The 16,368-nt window shown below is 38.1% G+C and overlaps 1 protein-coding gene across 4 annotated transcripts in view; it reads left to right on the forward strand.

Annotated features, from left to right (window-relative positions):
* LOC139144249 (epidermal growth factor-like protein 7) overlaps positions 1 to 16,368 on the forward strand; it is a 70,715-nt gene that overhangs the window by 22,683 nt on the left and 31,664 nt on the right. For all 4 annotated transcript variants that reach the window (XR_011554793.1, XM_070714915.1, XM_070714916.1 and 1 more), the window contains exons 5-7: positions 2,648 to 2,743; positions 8,293 to 8,415; positions 12,587 to 12,682. Coding sequence is in view for 3 of the 4 variants with exons in the window: in XM_070714915.1 (XP_070571016.1) it covers positions 2,648 to 2,743; positions 8,293 to 8,415; positions 12,587 to 12,682 (315 nt within the window). In the remaining variant the exon portion in view is untranslated. The remainder of the gene's footprint in view (positions 1 to 2,647; positions 2,744 to 8,292; positions 8,416 to 12,586; positions 12,683 to 16,368) is intronic.

Below are 16,368 nucleotides of genomic sequence, written 5' to 3' on the forward strand. Positions count from 1 at the left end.
TATACTATGCGAGTAACCGGAAGTGTACCCTACTTTCATGGGCGCCGCCATGTTTTTTTGAGTGCTCGTAAATAAACAAATACAAAATGTGCAAATTATTATATAACATGCCATTTGTAAAATATATCTCTTTTATTAGCCAGTAAGTATTATTATCCACCTTGTCGCTGATACAAAATATCGTTAATATAACGCATAAAAATAGAAAAAGGGAGAAAACTGTCGTGCATATGAACGGGGCATACGCAAAGAATGCTGGGATTGAATTTTAGAAAAGCGCCCCCTGTGTCAATAATTAGATTCAAAAATTGCCAGTTTTTAGACGGAACGCTGTAGTTTTCAGCTTGCAAGTGGAAGTTGGGCAGTGCGGTTACCATTGCAATGATAATTATTGCATAATACGTCCCTTGTTTAACGCATTAGGCTGTTATCATGGTAAAAATTGCCAATTTTTGTCCAACATTTTTACACATTACAGAAAATCTATACCTGCACTGCTGCAGGGTTTGACGTCGTGTACGTACGTGAACTGCTTTCATCAGAGGGAAACTGGGCATAGTTGTCATATGAAGTAACAATTAATTATATTTTATCATGAATCAATACAAATAACATTGCCAATCTTAACCCCTGGCGCGACACCAAGGGCTGAGCCCTATATAATATTATAAAGGAAAATGAGGGCAACTCCATAAATCGGCTCTACCAAGTTTGTTTAATATTATGATATGGTGAATAAACGGATCATTGCATTTATTTTGTGTGGATACATGGCGAGACACCGGTGAATCGATAGTGCTTTGACCCTAGTCATGTGATCTGGGTCCCCGGTAAACCGGTTTGTTGATTGAGTGATTCGTCTTACGGTGTTTCGGAAGTAAAAATGGGGTTCCTTCATCAGTCGCACTCTTGCTTTGTATCCCCTCCGCTTGGTTGCATGATAAAGTCATCTTCGTCCTGGAAGAGGAGAAGCCAGATTCGTTATTGAGAGAGTTGGCCACTATTAACTGACTCTATAGTGAGCGATCCGGTGTGTGGTGTCATAATTAACATGACCCAGCATCGACCGGAGTTTCTGGACGCTTATACGGATATTTGTTTTAGGGCATATTTTGAGCGTTGCTAGTGCTCGTTATGTTAACAGTAAATGTGGTACTAATTTGGCAACGATTAGTTCGTTTTAGGCATTTAAATCGATTATCCAAACTTTTGGTTTTGTGTCAATTTTTCATGGACTTTTTAATAGATTTCGGGTCGATATTGGTGCCTGCTTTCCGGTGTTTGAAAAGCATGTTGTGAAGGGCTGTTTCGAGAAATAAATCATCTTATTTCTCTGTGTTTAGCCATTCCCAGGTTTCATGGTTTCGTTAACAATATTTGTTGTAAACGGCCTTTGAAATCGGTTTGGTCTGAGGAGAGTATTGGTTTATATAATTCATGCCGCCGACTTTGATTAGTTATATGGCAGCTCCTCAGTTTTTGATTCTTTGCCAGATGATGTTTTTTGTATTGCTCAGCAATCTTTTAGTTTGGTTGATTGTAGTACCAATTCGATGACAGATTGCATCTTGGTTGTGGCGTAAATGGAGACAAATTAAGCAAAAGACATTCAGAGTCCCGTTGTTAAAACCGCTATCGTGAAACCTTCTTTAACTGTTTGAGCGATGTGGGCAAAGTGTGTTTGAATTAACTCACCGGACTTTTCGGTTGTCGTTCCGGATATCGACGGAATGCTTACTCCTTCACATGTTGGTCAAAGTTACATAACGAGCTATGATTTTGTAAGAAGGATTTGTTTTAGATGCTCATTTTATAGACCATGAGGAGTGTCGTTAGAAAACGACTCGAGGGTTGATCCCAAAAGAAAGCTCAGCTGCAGTGATTTTTGTTCACTCTCCTGTGTTGATAGAGTCCTCCCTTATGTGCTCAGTTTAAGCGAGCAGACCGTACATACGGAGACATCGCTATCTGTGCTCGTCTCAGACTGGTTTGACGAGACTTTGAGCTTGTTCTATTTGTAGCAAGGCAGGATGTGATTACTGGTTTGAGTATATTTACATTACGTCAACGTCAAAGTAGACCGTTATTTGATAGGTTAATTGGTTTCAGGCACTAAACTTTGATGGAGTTTATTTTGTTCCAATGGTTTCCGTGTAAGAGCCATGGTTAAAATATGTATATATTTTGTACACAAAGATAATGGTTGAAATGATCCATGTTTTTGCTGGTTTTTTACTGCGTTACATATGAGGTAGTCGATGGATACCTCATACCTCATAACTCAGGGTATTCTCGTGTTTCCTAGCCCTCGACTTAGATCACACACGGTCTTTTCATAAAATGGAGTGTCCGTGCTTGTAACGTGACCTAAGAAAGCAATCAATACGCAAGCAAACTTGAATGTACGCCATACTGTCACACACGCATCGCAAAAAAAAATAGAAACAAATTTTAATTTTGTATGGCCTTCCGTTCCGTTCCATTTCTTCGATTAGGGTAAGCCTGTCTCTCTTGTAGCAAGTACAGTACAATATGACTGTCTTTGATCACAAGTCAGGTTCAACCACTCCTACATTGCTGTGATATATTCTTTTCTATCTGACGCTCAATCATCTAATTTTTGCAATTTGTTATTGAATTCAATCAGCTGTATGTGATCCTCCATGTCAAAATGGCGGGACCTGTGTGGCACCTAATGACTGTAATTGTCCAGCAGAATATGAAGGCCAGATATGTGACTCAGGTAAATATTTTTGTATATTTAATGCCTAAGCTTGGTAAAGTCTAATTTGTTTCGGTAAATGGGTAACCTGAGTGAAATCCTCAATAAGAATAAAGTGTGGACCCTTGCCGGCGTAGCTTCCTAGAGGTTGCCTTTGAAAAGATGTGCAACAAAGGATGGTAGGAAAAATAAAAAAGATTGCCAGCAGAAATAAACTTTTAAAAAATAAACGTACCGACATTCTTTTGGGTCATTACTTTTCATTTTCGGTGCGCCTTTCGGGCAATTAATGTTCATTCCATTATCTCAACATTACACCCTGTAAATAATTAATTTTTAACAAAAACATTTTCTATTTATTGTGCTTCTATTACAAACACGATTGGAACTAATTCGGGATGATTTTATTTTCTCATTTTTCAAATTTCTCAAAAGCGTTAGGTGCCATAAAGCTGAATGTTGCAATATTGCAAATTACTCATAAAAACAAGTGTGTAATATAAAAAGAAAAGCAGATGAGATTACATTTATAGATTAAATCGACATTAATTCACAAATCACCATTGCATCCAATTATTCCAAATTAGTTCCAATCATATTTACAGTTTTTCTTCCTTGTTACTCCCTAAAACGTACTGAAATACTCTATTCATTCATTTGTATGTACATCGTGAGGTTCTTGCACCGACTCCGGCCCAATATTAAATAAAGGGGTGATGAAAAAACTTCTTACTGTAAGCCTAGGCTTTAATATAGTGTTTCCAACTCCTTAATAAATTTTACTAAACAGGACAATGTTACGCAGACTTAGTATGCCAACGAGATCATTTAAAGCCCGGCGCGAAATGGACCGGGATCCGGATTAATGCCAAGTTTGGGTGGGCGTTTTGGGGCATGGCTCTGCATAATGAGTCTGTTGGTAACGGTTGCTATCGTTTGCATTATCTGCGTAATCTGTTTGCTCTCAAATCACGCTCGGACTATAGGTACAGCCTTCGCAATACGCGAAAGAAAAAAGAAAGAAGGAAAAAATATCAATTTCATCAAACAGGAGCTTGCTGAGTTGATCTACTGAAGTTTTTGCTGCGTTGATTTACTGAAGTTTTGGGGTCATGTCATCGTTCGAGAATGATTCGGCTACTGACCGCCATGCATACGGAATTGGCCCCGTGCGAAGTGGAAATAATCATCAAGAAAGTGATAAACATAAACATTAAGAATAATCAGAAGCTGGCAATTTCGTATGTTGAAATGACGAATTACCAATTTGAAAATTGACTGAGAAACACGGCCAGGAAAAGTGTAGGAAATAGGTGAACGACACGGCGTCTTGGTCTTTTATACCCCCCCCCCCCCACCGGGGTTTAATAGCAGTACAAACAAATGCACGGGTCCAACCGCGTATGGAAATGCACGTATTTCTATGAGCGTCTGTGCATTTGGATTGTCGTCAGTATCGTGGTTCATTCGATTTTCAGGTTTTCACCAAATGTATGCAATTCGTCTCCCTCTGTGCATTGTGCAATTTTTCAAAACATTTTAGGGCTTACTCCAAAAGCGTTTAGCCCTAAATTTAGGGACGTTGATGGACCTTTGAAGAAAGAACGAGATAGGCCCGCTTCAATTAACTTGGCACTCCAAATGACGATACCTAAAGAGTTCATGTGGGACACACTAGACAGCGTCAAGCATGTCTTACAGTAGCATTACCTCTGCTGCTGAGCTGGCCTGGTTGGGGGGGGGGGTCGGAGGAATGCTTAAGAAACTCCAAAATTTCGAGTAACCCCCACCCTGCCAACCATGACGTGTTTGAGTAGCCCCCCCCCCTCTCTGATACAGAAATTTTGAGTGATCCCCCCAAAATAAAGAATTGGGAAAGTTAAATGTCTATACAGTAAAATGGATTGCTGCTGCGACAGACCCTGTACAGACGCTGTTTAAACCCTGTGGTACAGGTCTGTGTCGGAAAGAGGTTCCATTGCTGTGACAGGGGCTGATGTATAGGTCTGTATCCAGTGCTCTGATGACATGCAGTGTTTTCCGTAGGATTTTTTTTTACAAGAGGGGACGAAGATGTTGTGCGAAAGCACCACAAGCGACCGCACAACGGGGGTCGGAGCTTATGAAAAAAAGAGATTAAAATTGGTGTTATTTGGTGGCACTTGGGGAGTATTTTTTTCAGATTTTTTCTTATAAAAAACTCAGTGGAACATAAATCTGAGATAGTATAGAAAGCAGACGTTTCTCATGAATTTTCGGGCAAGTAATACTGAAAAATGTACTCAGTACTAGCCTCTAACATTAAAGGCTTGCCCCGTCGAATAGCTAATCATCCTCGTCTAAAGATCACAACAACGTGAAACACATAGTGTAATGAGATTTTAGTTTCACTTGACACCCCGTATTACGATATATATATATATATATATATATATATATATATATATATATATATATATATATATATATATATAAATATATATATATATATATATATAATATATATATATATATATATATATATATATATATATATATATATATATATATATATATATATATATATATCGAAGTATACAGATGTCCTCAAGGGAACTATCTGAGGATTGCAAGATGCATGAAACTTAAGTAATAGATTTCATTACTTTGTACTTGAAGTAATCTGTTTATTTATATATATATATATATATATATATATATATATATATATATATATATATATATATATATATATATATATATATATATATATATATATATATATTATGTTGTGTTTGTGTGTGTACATATAGTGGGTATGAACATACATATCTCAAGCATACATATTGCTGTTATTGATTGTTGTAATATTATATAGGGCTCAGCCCTTGGTGTCGCGCCAGGGGTTAAGATTGGCAATGTTATTTGTATTGATTCATGATAAAATAGAATTAATTGTTACTTCATATACGTTTGTATGACAACTATGCCCAGTTTCCCTCTGATGAAAGCAGTTCACGTACGTACACGACGTCAAACCCTGCAGCAGTGCAGGTATAGATTTTCTGTAATGTGTAAAAATGTTGGACAAAAATTGGTAATTTTTACCATGATAACAGCCTATTGTGTTAAACAAGGGACGTATTATGCCATCGTTACCATTGCAATGGTAACCGCACTGCCCACCTTCCACTTGCAAGCTGAAAACTATAGCGTTCCGTCTAAAAACTGGAAATTTTTGAATCTAGTTATTGACACAGGTGGCGCTTTTCTAAAATTCAATCCCAGCATTCTTTGCGTATGCCCCCCCCCCCCGTTCATATGCACGACAGTTTTCTCACATTTTCTACTTTTTATGCGTGATATTAACGATACTTTGTATCAGCGACAAGGTGGATAATAACCCTAACTGGCTAACAAAAGATATATTTTATAAATGGCATGTTGTAAAATAACAATTTGCACGTTTTGTATTTGTTTATTTACGAGTACTCAAAAAACATGGCGGCTCCCATGAAGGTAGGGTAAACTTTCGGTTAGTCGCATAGTATATTATAAATATGCGCATGCGTAGTCAGTAAGCCGCTGGCGTGACTATTAATTCATAACTTCACTAAATGCTCGGTACATGTCAAAAAATTGAGTAGCCCCCCCCTTCTTGTTCTCCACTTTTGAGCAGCCCCCCCCCCCATTGTAGCTTTCGATTTTTTGAGTGACCCCCCCCCTCCGATTCCTCCGACCCCAAGGCCATAAATAATGACGGCTCCCTAAAGCATAAGCTAAAAGTATTGGAATATGGTTCAATGCTCGATACAGCAAAATTTTGGAGGAATATATTAAGGTTCAAACTAAATTTATTTAGGAACATCATGGGCAAATGCTGTGTTCACAAGGACAATTTGCATGCTTGTCAACAGTTAGATTCGCATATCAACACTACTGTATTTCGCCTTCCAGCTGTAGGACCAAGTGGTTGTTGACCAAGGGGCGCCCTCTAACGGCTATAGATTTCCAGATCCAGGCAATGACGGCTATGCTGGCGGTGACACCATCACATTTTCTTGTAGCGCCGGATACAATCGGACCGGAAGCTCTAGCAGTACCTGCATTGATGGGTCTTGGTCTAACGAACTCCCAAGTGGTGGAGGTAAACTAAAAGTGACATTCTGAGTCTCACAGAAGATATCGATTCTACAAAGTGAGAGCACATGGACGCCAGGGAAAGACAAACAAACAAGCATGCAGACAAACAAACAAACAAACAAATAGATAAATAAATAAAACAAAAAATAAACAAACATACAAACATGCTACAAATATTATAAATAAATAATAAATAACATACAGATAAATAAGATAAATAGAAACAATAGATAAATAAACAAACAAACATAAAATATCATAGAACATTGAATAAATATCTACCCTGCCGACAAAAAAGCTAAAAATGCTCCCTGCCCAAGCAAAATTATAATTTCTCCTGCCCTCAAAAAATCGCTTCCGGAATAGTTTGTTTGATGAATAGCTCTGTTGGCTACACCTGTATGGTGCAGAAATGAAACCACAAGCACCCCTGGGCTGGGTAGTCTGCTTGATCAATCAATCGTCTGCTTGATCTATCGATCGCGTGCTCTTTGCTCTTCCCGCCACAACTGCTACCCATCCCGTGAGTGCCTTTGGGCTAAACCCTGCTATTTTGACTGTTGTATGAAAATTCACAAAAATATAGTTTGGCTTTGATACAATGTCACACAAGGTCTGTTCCTACTTGTAAAGGTTTGTACCTATTTCTGCTATTTGTCATACACCAAACTTATACTCCACGGTAGCTCAGTTATCATGCTTTTCAACTGGAAAGGGAATTCGGTTTTTCATTTCTGCTTGATTTTGAAGAAATGTGATATTATATTCGTTTATTGGTCATTAACGACCGATTATCATATGTAATTTCAAATCAAAATATATTTGTCTGCCACGCTTTTTGTAGTCGTTGGCCAAGAAAGCGACAACTTATATTAAGGTAATATGCACCTCAAAAGTCAAGATTTAAACTTTTGCTCAAATTTTCCTCAAGGAATATGTCAACCCTTTTCGCAATCAAGAATAAAAATCGGGGGTCACTGGTCAAATTTCGGTACTAGAGATATAAATAGCCCAAGATTTACTGATAATTGAAATTCAATATGGCCGCCAACCCTGTGTTAACTCTATGCAAAGTTTTCCTACACCGAAAGCTTTAACAACAACAAGTGGCCCAGATCAGAAGAGAATTATAAAATTTTGAAAATCTGAAGATATCTGTCCCCGAGACACATTCTACTAGTTCGCGCTTTGAAATGAATAGGTTATACCTTTGCTCAAACTTTCCGTAAGAGAACTTTACGCCATTGGAGGAAATTGAAATTTTCGATTTTCACAAAAATAAGCCAGTGAAAACTTTATTTACTCTGTGAACTTCAAAATGATAGCCCCAAGTGGTAGACCAAAACCAACTGATAAAAGATCGAGAGTCCAAATTGTACCTCAATCGGGAGTTTTCTACTCTGTCAATGTCATTCAATCTATCATTCCACTACTCCTTTTGCAAATAGATATCAACGAATGTAGTGGAAGTCATGGCGGCTGTGACAGTATCTGTACAAACACAATTGGTAGTTTCTACTGTTCATGCCCGTCTGGTTATACACTCAATGGGGATGGCAGATCATGCGATGGTAAGTTAATTATGATCACATTGTAATGAATATGTCCACTCCGTAATTTATGCCAAAGCAAAACAATCAGCAAGTCATTATAACTGTTTGTGAAATCCTCAACCAGGGCAAGTGCAGTGTGTCGTTGTTCAGTCGTGCACATTAATTCCCTAACTTCCGGAATGTGGTTTTCCCTTAGATACCGTGGAATGCGTCCTAAACGACGGTGGATGCAGCCATAGTTGTATAAACACACAAGAAACATACTCATGTGCTTAATAATATAATAATAATAATATTTATTGCTTAAAAGCGCACTATACTACGTCACAGTGCCCTGTACATTACAATAAAATTACATGTAGATATGACATCAAACAAATTTCAGCAATATAAAATTACAGATAAGTACTATAACACTGCTTAACAAGTCATCGTTGATGACACAGTCCCCACTTGTTAATGGGTACTTTGATTACAGGTCCTCAGAGAGGATAGAGTCCTCTTCATTAGGTCTGTGATAAAAATACTTTGATACAGATGGCACTCAATGGCCAAGAATGAGTTCCATGGTGATGAAAACATAAAACCAATGTAGGCCACTATCCTAAAGGTCATTAAATGAGTCAACTGGGAATTAGTTGACAGGATCTTGCAAAACATTTTTTCATACTATCCTAACACTAATAGATTATCACTGGTACCATATTTCATAAAGTTTAATGCAGTATTTACAACACTATGAGATCAACATCTGTATCAAGTTTCACCAAATTTGACGTTGTATTTGTGGATATATCATTCTAATTAGGAAAGTTCATTACATATGCAATTACAAATTAATTAAAATGACACTGATAAATGTCTTTTCACTGTTAAAGCAATGTGAGCTTAACATCTGTACAAAGTTTCATGAAATTTGATGCAGTATTTCTTGACATATCAGCCTAATTATTAAACTTCAATAATTGACATGATACTGCTACATGACGTGAAACAAATTGACGAGCATGTATGAAATAGGTCAATGTCCTTGTACCAACTTTGAATGATACTGGTGGAAATATGTCTGAGTTATGGCTCAGTACATGAGAAAATCGTAACAAAATCGCCACCACGCAGCGATATTTGATCTTACTGTTTAAAAAATCAACACGTATATGTATGACATAAGTCAATGTCCAGGTACAAACTTTGAATAAAATCAGTTGAGACTTGCCAGAGTTATGGCTCTTGACATGAAAAAAACATAACAAAATTGCCACCATGTGGCCATATTGGACCATATCGAGAAACAAATCGACGTACATATGTATACTATAAGTCAATGTCCTTGTACCAACTTTGAATGAATTTGCTTGATACATGTCTGAGTTATGGTTCAGGACATGGAAAATCATAAAAAATGCCCACACGGTGGCATATTGGATCGTATCACAAAACAAATCAATGTGCATATGTATGACATAGGTCAATGTCCTTGTACCAACTTTGAATAAATCAGTTGAGATATGCCTGAATTATGGCTCTGTACACGAAAAAATCATAACAAAATGGCCACACAGCAGCCATATGGATCATATCACAAAAAAATTGACGTGCATATCTATGACATTGGTCAATGTCCTTGTACCAACTTTGAATAAAATCTGTGGAAACATGTCTGAGTTATGGCGCTGTACATAAAAAAAAATCGTAACGAAGTGGCCGCCTGGCGGCCATATTGGATCGTATCACAAGGCAAATAGGCGTGCATATCTATGACATTGGTCAATGTCCTTGTACAAACTTTGAATGAAATCGGTTGAAACATGTCTGAGTTATGGCTCTGTACATGAAAAAATTGTAATAAAATGACCGCCTGGCGGCCATATTGGATCATATCAGAAAATAAATCGACGTGCATCTATCTGTATGACATATAAAGTAATCCTCGTACCAAGTTTGACTGAAATCGCTCCAGGCATCTCTGAGATATCTGCGTGAACGGACGGACGGACGCACGCACGCACGCACGGACATGACCAAACCTATAAGTCCCCCGGACTGTGTCCGTGGGGACTAAAAAGATGAGTGTAAGACAACGTTTATAATAAAAGACTCACAAGACCAACTAAGACACTGAGCATCAAAAGAAAGCTCATTCCACAACAATGGGGCAGTAATTGAAAATGCGCAATAACCATAATAAACTGTAGTGCCCCTAGCGTCACGCCTGGTAAAATGAGGGCAACTCCACAAATCGGCTCTACCAAGTTTGTTTAATATTATGATATGGTGAATAAACGGATCATTGCATTTATTTTGTGTGGAATACATGGCGAGACACCGGTGAATCGATAGTGCTTTGACCCTAGTCATGTGATCTGGGTCCCCGGTAAACCCGTTTGTTGATTGAGTGATTCGTCTTACGGTGTTTTGGAAGTAAAAATGGGGTTCCTTCATCAGTCGCTCTCTTGTTTTTTATCCCCTCCGCTTGGTTGTGTGATAAAGTCATCTTCGTCCTCGAAGTGGAGAAGCCAGATTCGTTATTAAGAGAGTTACCGAGACAGCCACTATTGACTGACTCTATAGTGAGCGATCCGGTGTGTGGTGTCATAATTAACATGACCCAGCATCGACCGGAGTTTCTGGACGCTTATACGGATATTTGTTTTAGGGCATATTTTGAGCGTTGCTAGTGCTCGTTATGTTAACAGTAAATGTTGTACTAATCTGACAACGATTAGTTTGTTTTAGGCATTTAAATCGATTATCCGAACTTTTGGTTTTGTGTCAATTTTTCATGGACTTTTTAATAGATTTCGGGTCGATATTGGTGCCTGCTTTCCGGTGTTTGAAAAGCATGTTGTGAAGGGCTGTTTCGAGAAATAAATCATCTTATTTCTCTGTGTTTAGCCATTCCCAGGTTTCATGGTTTCGTTAACAATATTTGTTGTAAACGGCCTTTGAAATCGGTTTGGTCTGAGGAGAGTATTGGTTTATATAATTCATGCCGCCGACTTTGATTAGTTATATGGCAGCTCCTCAGTTTTTGATTCTTTGGCAGATGATGTTTTTTGTATTGCTCAGCAATCTTTTAGTTTGGTTGATTGTAGTACCAATTCGATGACAGATTGCATCTTGGTTGTGGCGTAAATGGAGACAAATTAAGCAAAAAACATTCAGAGTCCCGTTGTTAAAACCGCTATCGTGAAACCTTCTTTAACTGTTTGAGCGATGTGGGCAAAGTGTGTTTGAATTAACTCACCGGACTTTTCGGTTGTCGTTCCGGATATCGACGGAATGCTTACTCCTTCACATGTTGGTCAAAGTTACATAACGAGCTATGATTTTGTAAGAAGGATTTGTTTTAGATGCTCGTTTTATAGACCATGAGGTGTGTCGTTAGAAAACGACTCGAGGGTTGATCCCAGAAGAAAGCTCAGCTGCAGTGAAATTTTGTTCACTCCCCCTGTGTTGATAGAGTCCTCCTTTATGTGCAGACCGTACATATGGAGAAATCGCTATCTGTGCTCGTCTCAGACTGGTTTGACGAGACTTTGAGCTTGTTCTCAGTATTTGTAGCAAGGCAGGAAGTGATTACAGGTTTGAGTATATTTACATTACGTCAACGTCAAAGTAGACCGTTATTTGATAGGTTTCAGGCACTAAAGAACATTGATGAAGTTTTTGTCCCAATGGTTTCTGTGTAAGAGCCATGGTTAAAATATGTATTTATTTTGTACACAAAGATAATGGTCACAAGTTGAAATGATCCATGTTTTTGCTGGTTTTTTACTGCGTTACATATGAGGTAGTCGATGGATACCTCATACCTCATAACTCAGGGTATTCTCGTGTTTCCTAGCCCTCGACTTAGATCACACACGGTCTTTTCATAAAATGGAGTGTCAGTGCTTGTAACGTGACCTAAGAAAGCAATCAATACGCAAGCAAACTTGAATGTATGCCATACTGTCACACACGCATCGCAAAAAAAAATTAGAAACAAATTTTAATTTTGTATGGCCTTCCGTTCCGTTCCATTTCTTCGATTAGGGTAAGCCTGTCTCTCTTGTAGCAAGTACAGTACAATATGACTGTCTTTGATCACAAGTCAGGTTCAACCACTCCTACATTGCTGTGATATATCTTTTCTATCTGACGCTCAATCATCTAATTTTTGCAATTTGTTATTGAATTCAATCAGCTGTATGTGATCCTCCATGTCAAAATGGCGGGACCTGTGTGGCACCTAATGACTGTAATTGTCCAGCAGAATATGAAGGCCAGATATGTGACTCAGGTAAATATTTTTGTATATTTAATGCCTAAGCTTGGTAAAGTCTAATTTGTTTCGGTAAATGGGTAACCTGAGTGAAATCCTCAATAAGAATAAAGTGTGGACCACTTGCCGGCGTAGCTTCCTAGAGGTTGCCTTTGAAAAGATGTGCAACAAAGGATGGTAGGAAAAATAAAAAAGATTGCCAGCAGAAATAAACTTTTAAAAAATAAACGTACCGACATTCTTTTGGGTCATTACTTTTCATTTTCGGTGCGCCTTTCGGGCAATTAATGTTCATTCCATTATCTCAACATTACACCCTGTAAATAATTAATTTTTAACAAAAACACTTTCTATTTATTGTGCTTCTATTACAAACACGATTGGAACTAATTCGGGATGATTTTATTTTCTCATTTTTCAAATTTCTCAAAAGCGTTAGGTGCCATAAAGCTGAATGTTGCAATATTGCAAATTACTCATAAAAACAAGTGTGTAATATAAAAAGAAAAGCAGATGAGATTACATTTATAGATTAAATCGACATTAATTCACAAATCACCATTGCATCCAATTATTCCAAATTAGTTCCAATCATATTTACAGTTTTTCTTCCTTGTTACTCCCTAAAACGTACTGAAATACTCTATTCATTCATTTGTATGTACATCGTGAGGTTCTTGCACCGACTCCGGCCCAATATTAAATAAAGGGGTGATGAAAAAACTTCTTACTGTAAGCCTAGGCTTTTAATATAGTGTTTCCAACTCCTTAATAAATTTACTAAACAGGACAATGTTACGCAGACTTAGTATGCCAACGAGATCATTTAGAGCCCGGCGCGAAATGGACCGGGATCCGGATTAATGCAAAGTTTGGGTGGGCGTTTTGGGGCATGGCTCTACATAATGAGTCTGTTGGTAACGGTTGCTATCGTTTGCATTATCCGCGTAAGTAGTAAGAATATCTTGGTTTCTGGGACAGATCTTGTTTTTCATACAAAACATCTTGTTTTTCCTACAAAACATCTTGTTTTTTCATACAAAACATCTTGTTTTTCCTACACCTAACATCAATATATATTAAAAAAATAATTCCCCAGAACTGCTCCAATATGCGGTAACCCTCGGAACCCCGGCTTTGTCACTGATATGGGTAACAGATGGTTATCTAAAAATAATCCAGTGTGGAATTCCGTGGTATGTATAGACATGTATGTGAAAGCTGCAGGTAGGGTGACCTATGAACTCACGTACGCACAACAATTTTGACGCAGCAGTGCATTGTCCTGAACTAAGCAGGGAAATTCCCTGCTGAGTCAGGCCTGGACTTGCGCAATACACTAGCTATGACTCACCCCCACTGAGCAAAACGGAACGACATTCTATTCTCTCTCATTTGTTAGATAGATTCTGACTGAGCTGTACCGGAGCCGGTCTGCTATTACAAAGACCCGTATCGGAGCTGATTCTCGTTTCTGGATGTGAATTTTATCTGCTGGCTGGTCCGTTGGAGTCGTCGGAACGAGATTTTCCCCTACCCTATCGGAACACTGTTGCGCAATACCTTTTCAGGCAGGAACTTTCCGGTAGGGAATTTCGCAATACCCTTCCAGTTGCTTAGCAACTTGTGATGTCATGTTCAATGTCTGTTATTCTACAGTTTTCAGAAAATCGTTCCGATAGGTTTCTACAGAATTTTTTCTGAATCTAACTTTCATATCCATTCAATCCATAATGTCTTAGGTATCTTTCCAGAGGTGGACTAAATCCTTCTTGTTTTTGTATTTCTAGTGCCTGATGAAATATGTCCTGAATAAGTTCTGACTCGTTTTCTGTTGTTGCACCTTTTTCTTGTATTTGAGTAAACAACTGCTTATATTGCACATAATAATGTTTATACTTCTCTCTTCTTTTTGATACTCCCGTTTTTCCTTGTATTACATCAATAACGACGCCAGGTATAGGAGTTAAGGCTAACAGTACCGGAACTGTTGGAATTGCTGCTATTACAGCAGAGCTTACAAGAATTCCCTTAGTAATATTGAGAGCCATATCAATTCGACCCATTAATTTATAACTTCGTCGATATGCAGCACTTGTTCTTTCTATGTAATCAGCCAATTGTTCAACGCTTTCAACAACTGAGATGTGCATTTCTTTTTACTGTATATGTAAGGGATGATAAAAAATAATTGTAGTAATATAGAAATACAATATGGCAGAAGGAGGAGAAGATATACCACTCCAGGATTTCGATGATGCAAATTTTAATGACGATGATGATGCTACTGCTGAAACATACTTCATAGACGACGATAATGCTCTTGCAGAAGCTGATCCTTTCCTGGATAGCCCGAAGGCGGATCTTTTGACTAAACTTAGAGTAGATAAAAAATTAAGTATGGTTAATCAATTCTTAAATGAGAATAAAATTACTGATCCGGATGCACTAAATGTATTGGCTACGGAATCTGAGATTAGGGACGGAAAGCTGTATTATAAAGACCTCAAGCTGTCTAAAGACAGAGGAGGTGGATTTTATAAGCTGTCCACATTAATGGGTAAAGAAGGAGGACATGCATTTATTAGAGAAGTATTAGGAGGTCGCTCTAGCGCAGAGCCCGAATATGTGAGACGTGAATTGCATTCTGAAGATGTGAGAAAAGATAAAATACCGGCTGAGAAGATGACACCAAAAGACATGGGTATATACAAAGATAAACTGACAGAGTTACGGCAAGATGCTTCTGGTAATGCACACAAAATACAAGCTTTTGAAAATAAAATCGAACAATGGAACAATCTAAACCCCGAATATAGAGCTTTTGTTGATGAATTAAAGATGGCAAATATGCGTCTTGATGAGCTTTACAGTGAAAGAGATAAAATTATGTCAGAGCAGAGCAGACAGAACTTACACCTGAACTCAGAACAAGACTAGCTTAAAATTAATAATCGAATTGAAGTACAACATGATATGATCAGTGGGGCACGTGAAAGACTGGCGTACGACTAGGTCTCTTCGTGATGTAATTTCTGATCCAGAATTATCACTGAGGCTGAAGCTGACAGAATTATTTAAACGAAATGGTATTACAATCGCTGCAATACTGACTGCCCTTGGAATGACAATATCAACAATTGCCCTGGCTGTAACTAGAGGAGGAGGGGGAGGAGGGGAGGAGGAACTGGAGCAAACGCAGGAGGTTCAGGTCCGCCCAAAGTATATACAAAAGCGAAAGAAATTGTAAAGCAATTTGGCGAATGGTTAAAAACATTGGCCGCAAAAAGTGCTGCTGCAATACCAGGTTTAATCGGCTCCCTCGTCAGTTTTCTATTAAAAACAGCAGGATCGGTGGTTGGATTTGTCGGAGAACAGCTATGGATATTTTTAACTGGTTTAACATTAGTCATTATAAATAAAATTATGTATTAATATATGACACCCTACGGAATCGACATGTTTGGTGAAAAGAATATTGCAAAGTTCTTTCTAAAATAAAGACCTGTTTGGTTTCTCTGTCGAATTGGAATGGTGCAAACTTCGGCGGGTAAATCGACATATCCTTCGAGCAAATCCAGGTGTCCGACTCAAAGATGATAATCTTATCATAACATATTAGCTTTCGTGAAGGAATGTCAAAAGACTAACTTCTTTAAGCGACTAGAATTCATAGCTGTATTCCAGGATACTGAGGATGACCA

The sequence above is a fragment of the Ptychodera flava genome, chromosome 11, assembly GCF_041260155.1.
Source record: "Ptychodera flava strain L36383 chromosome 11, AS_Pfla_20210202, whole genome shotgun sequence".
NCBI lineage: Eukaryota > Metazoa > Hemichordata > Enteropneusta > Ptychoderidae > Ptychodera > Ptychodera flava.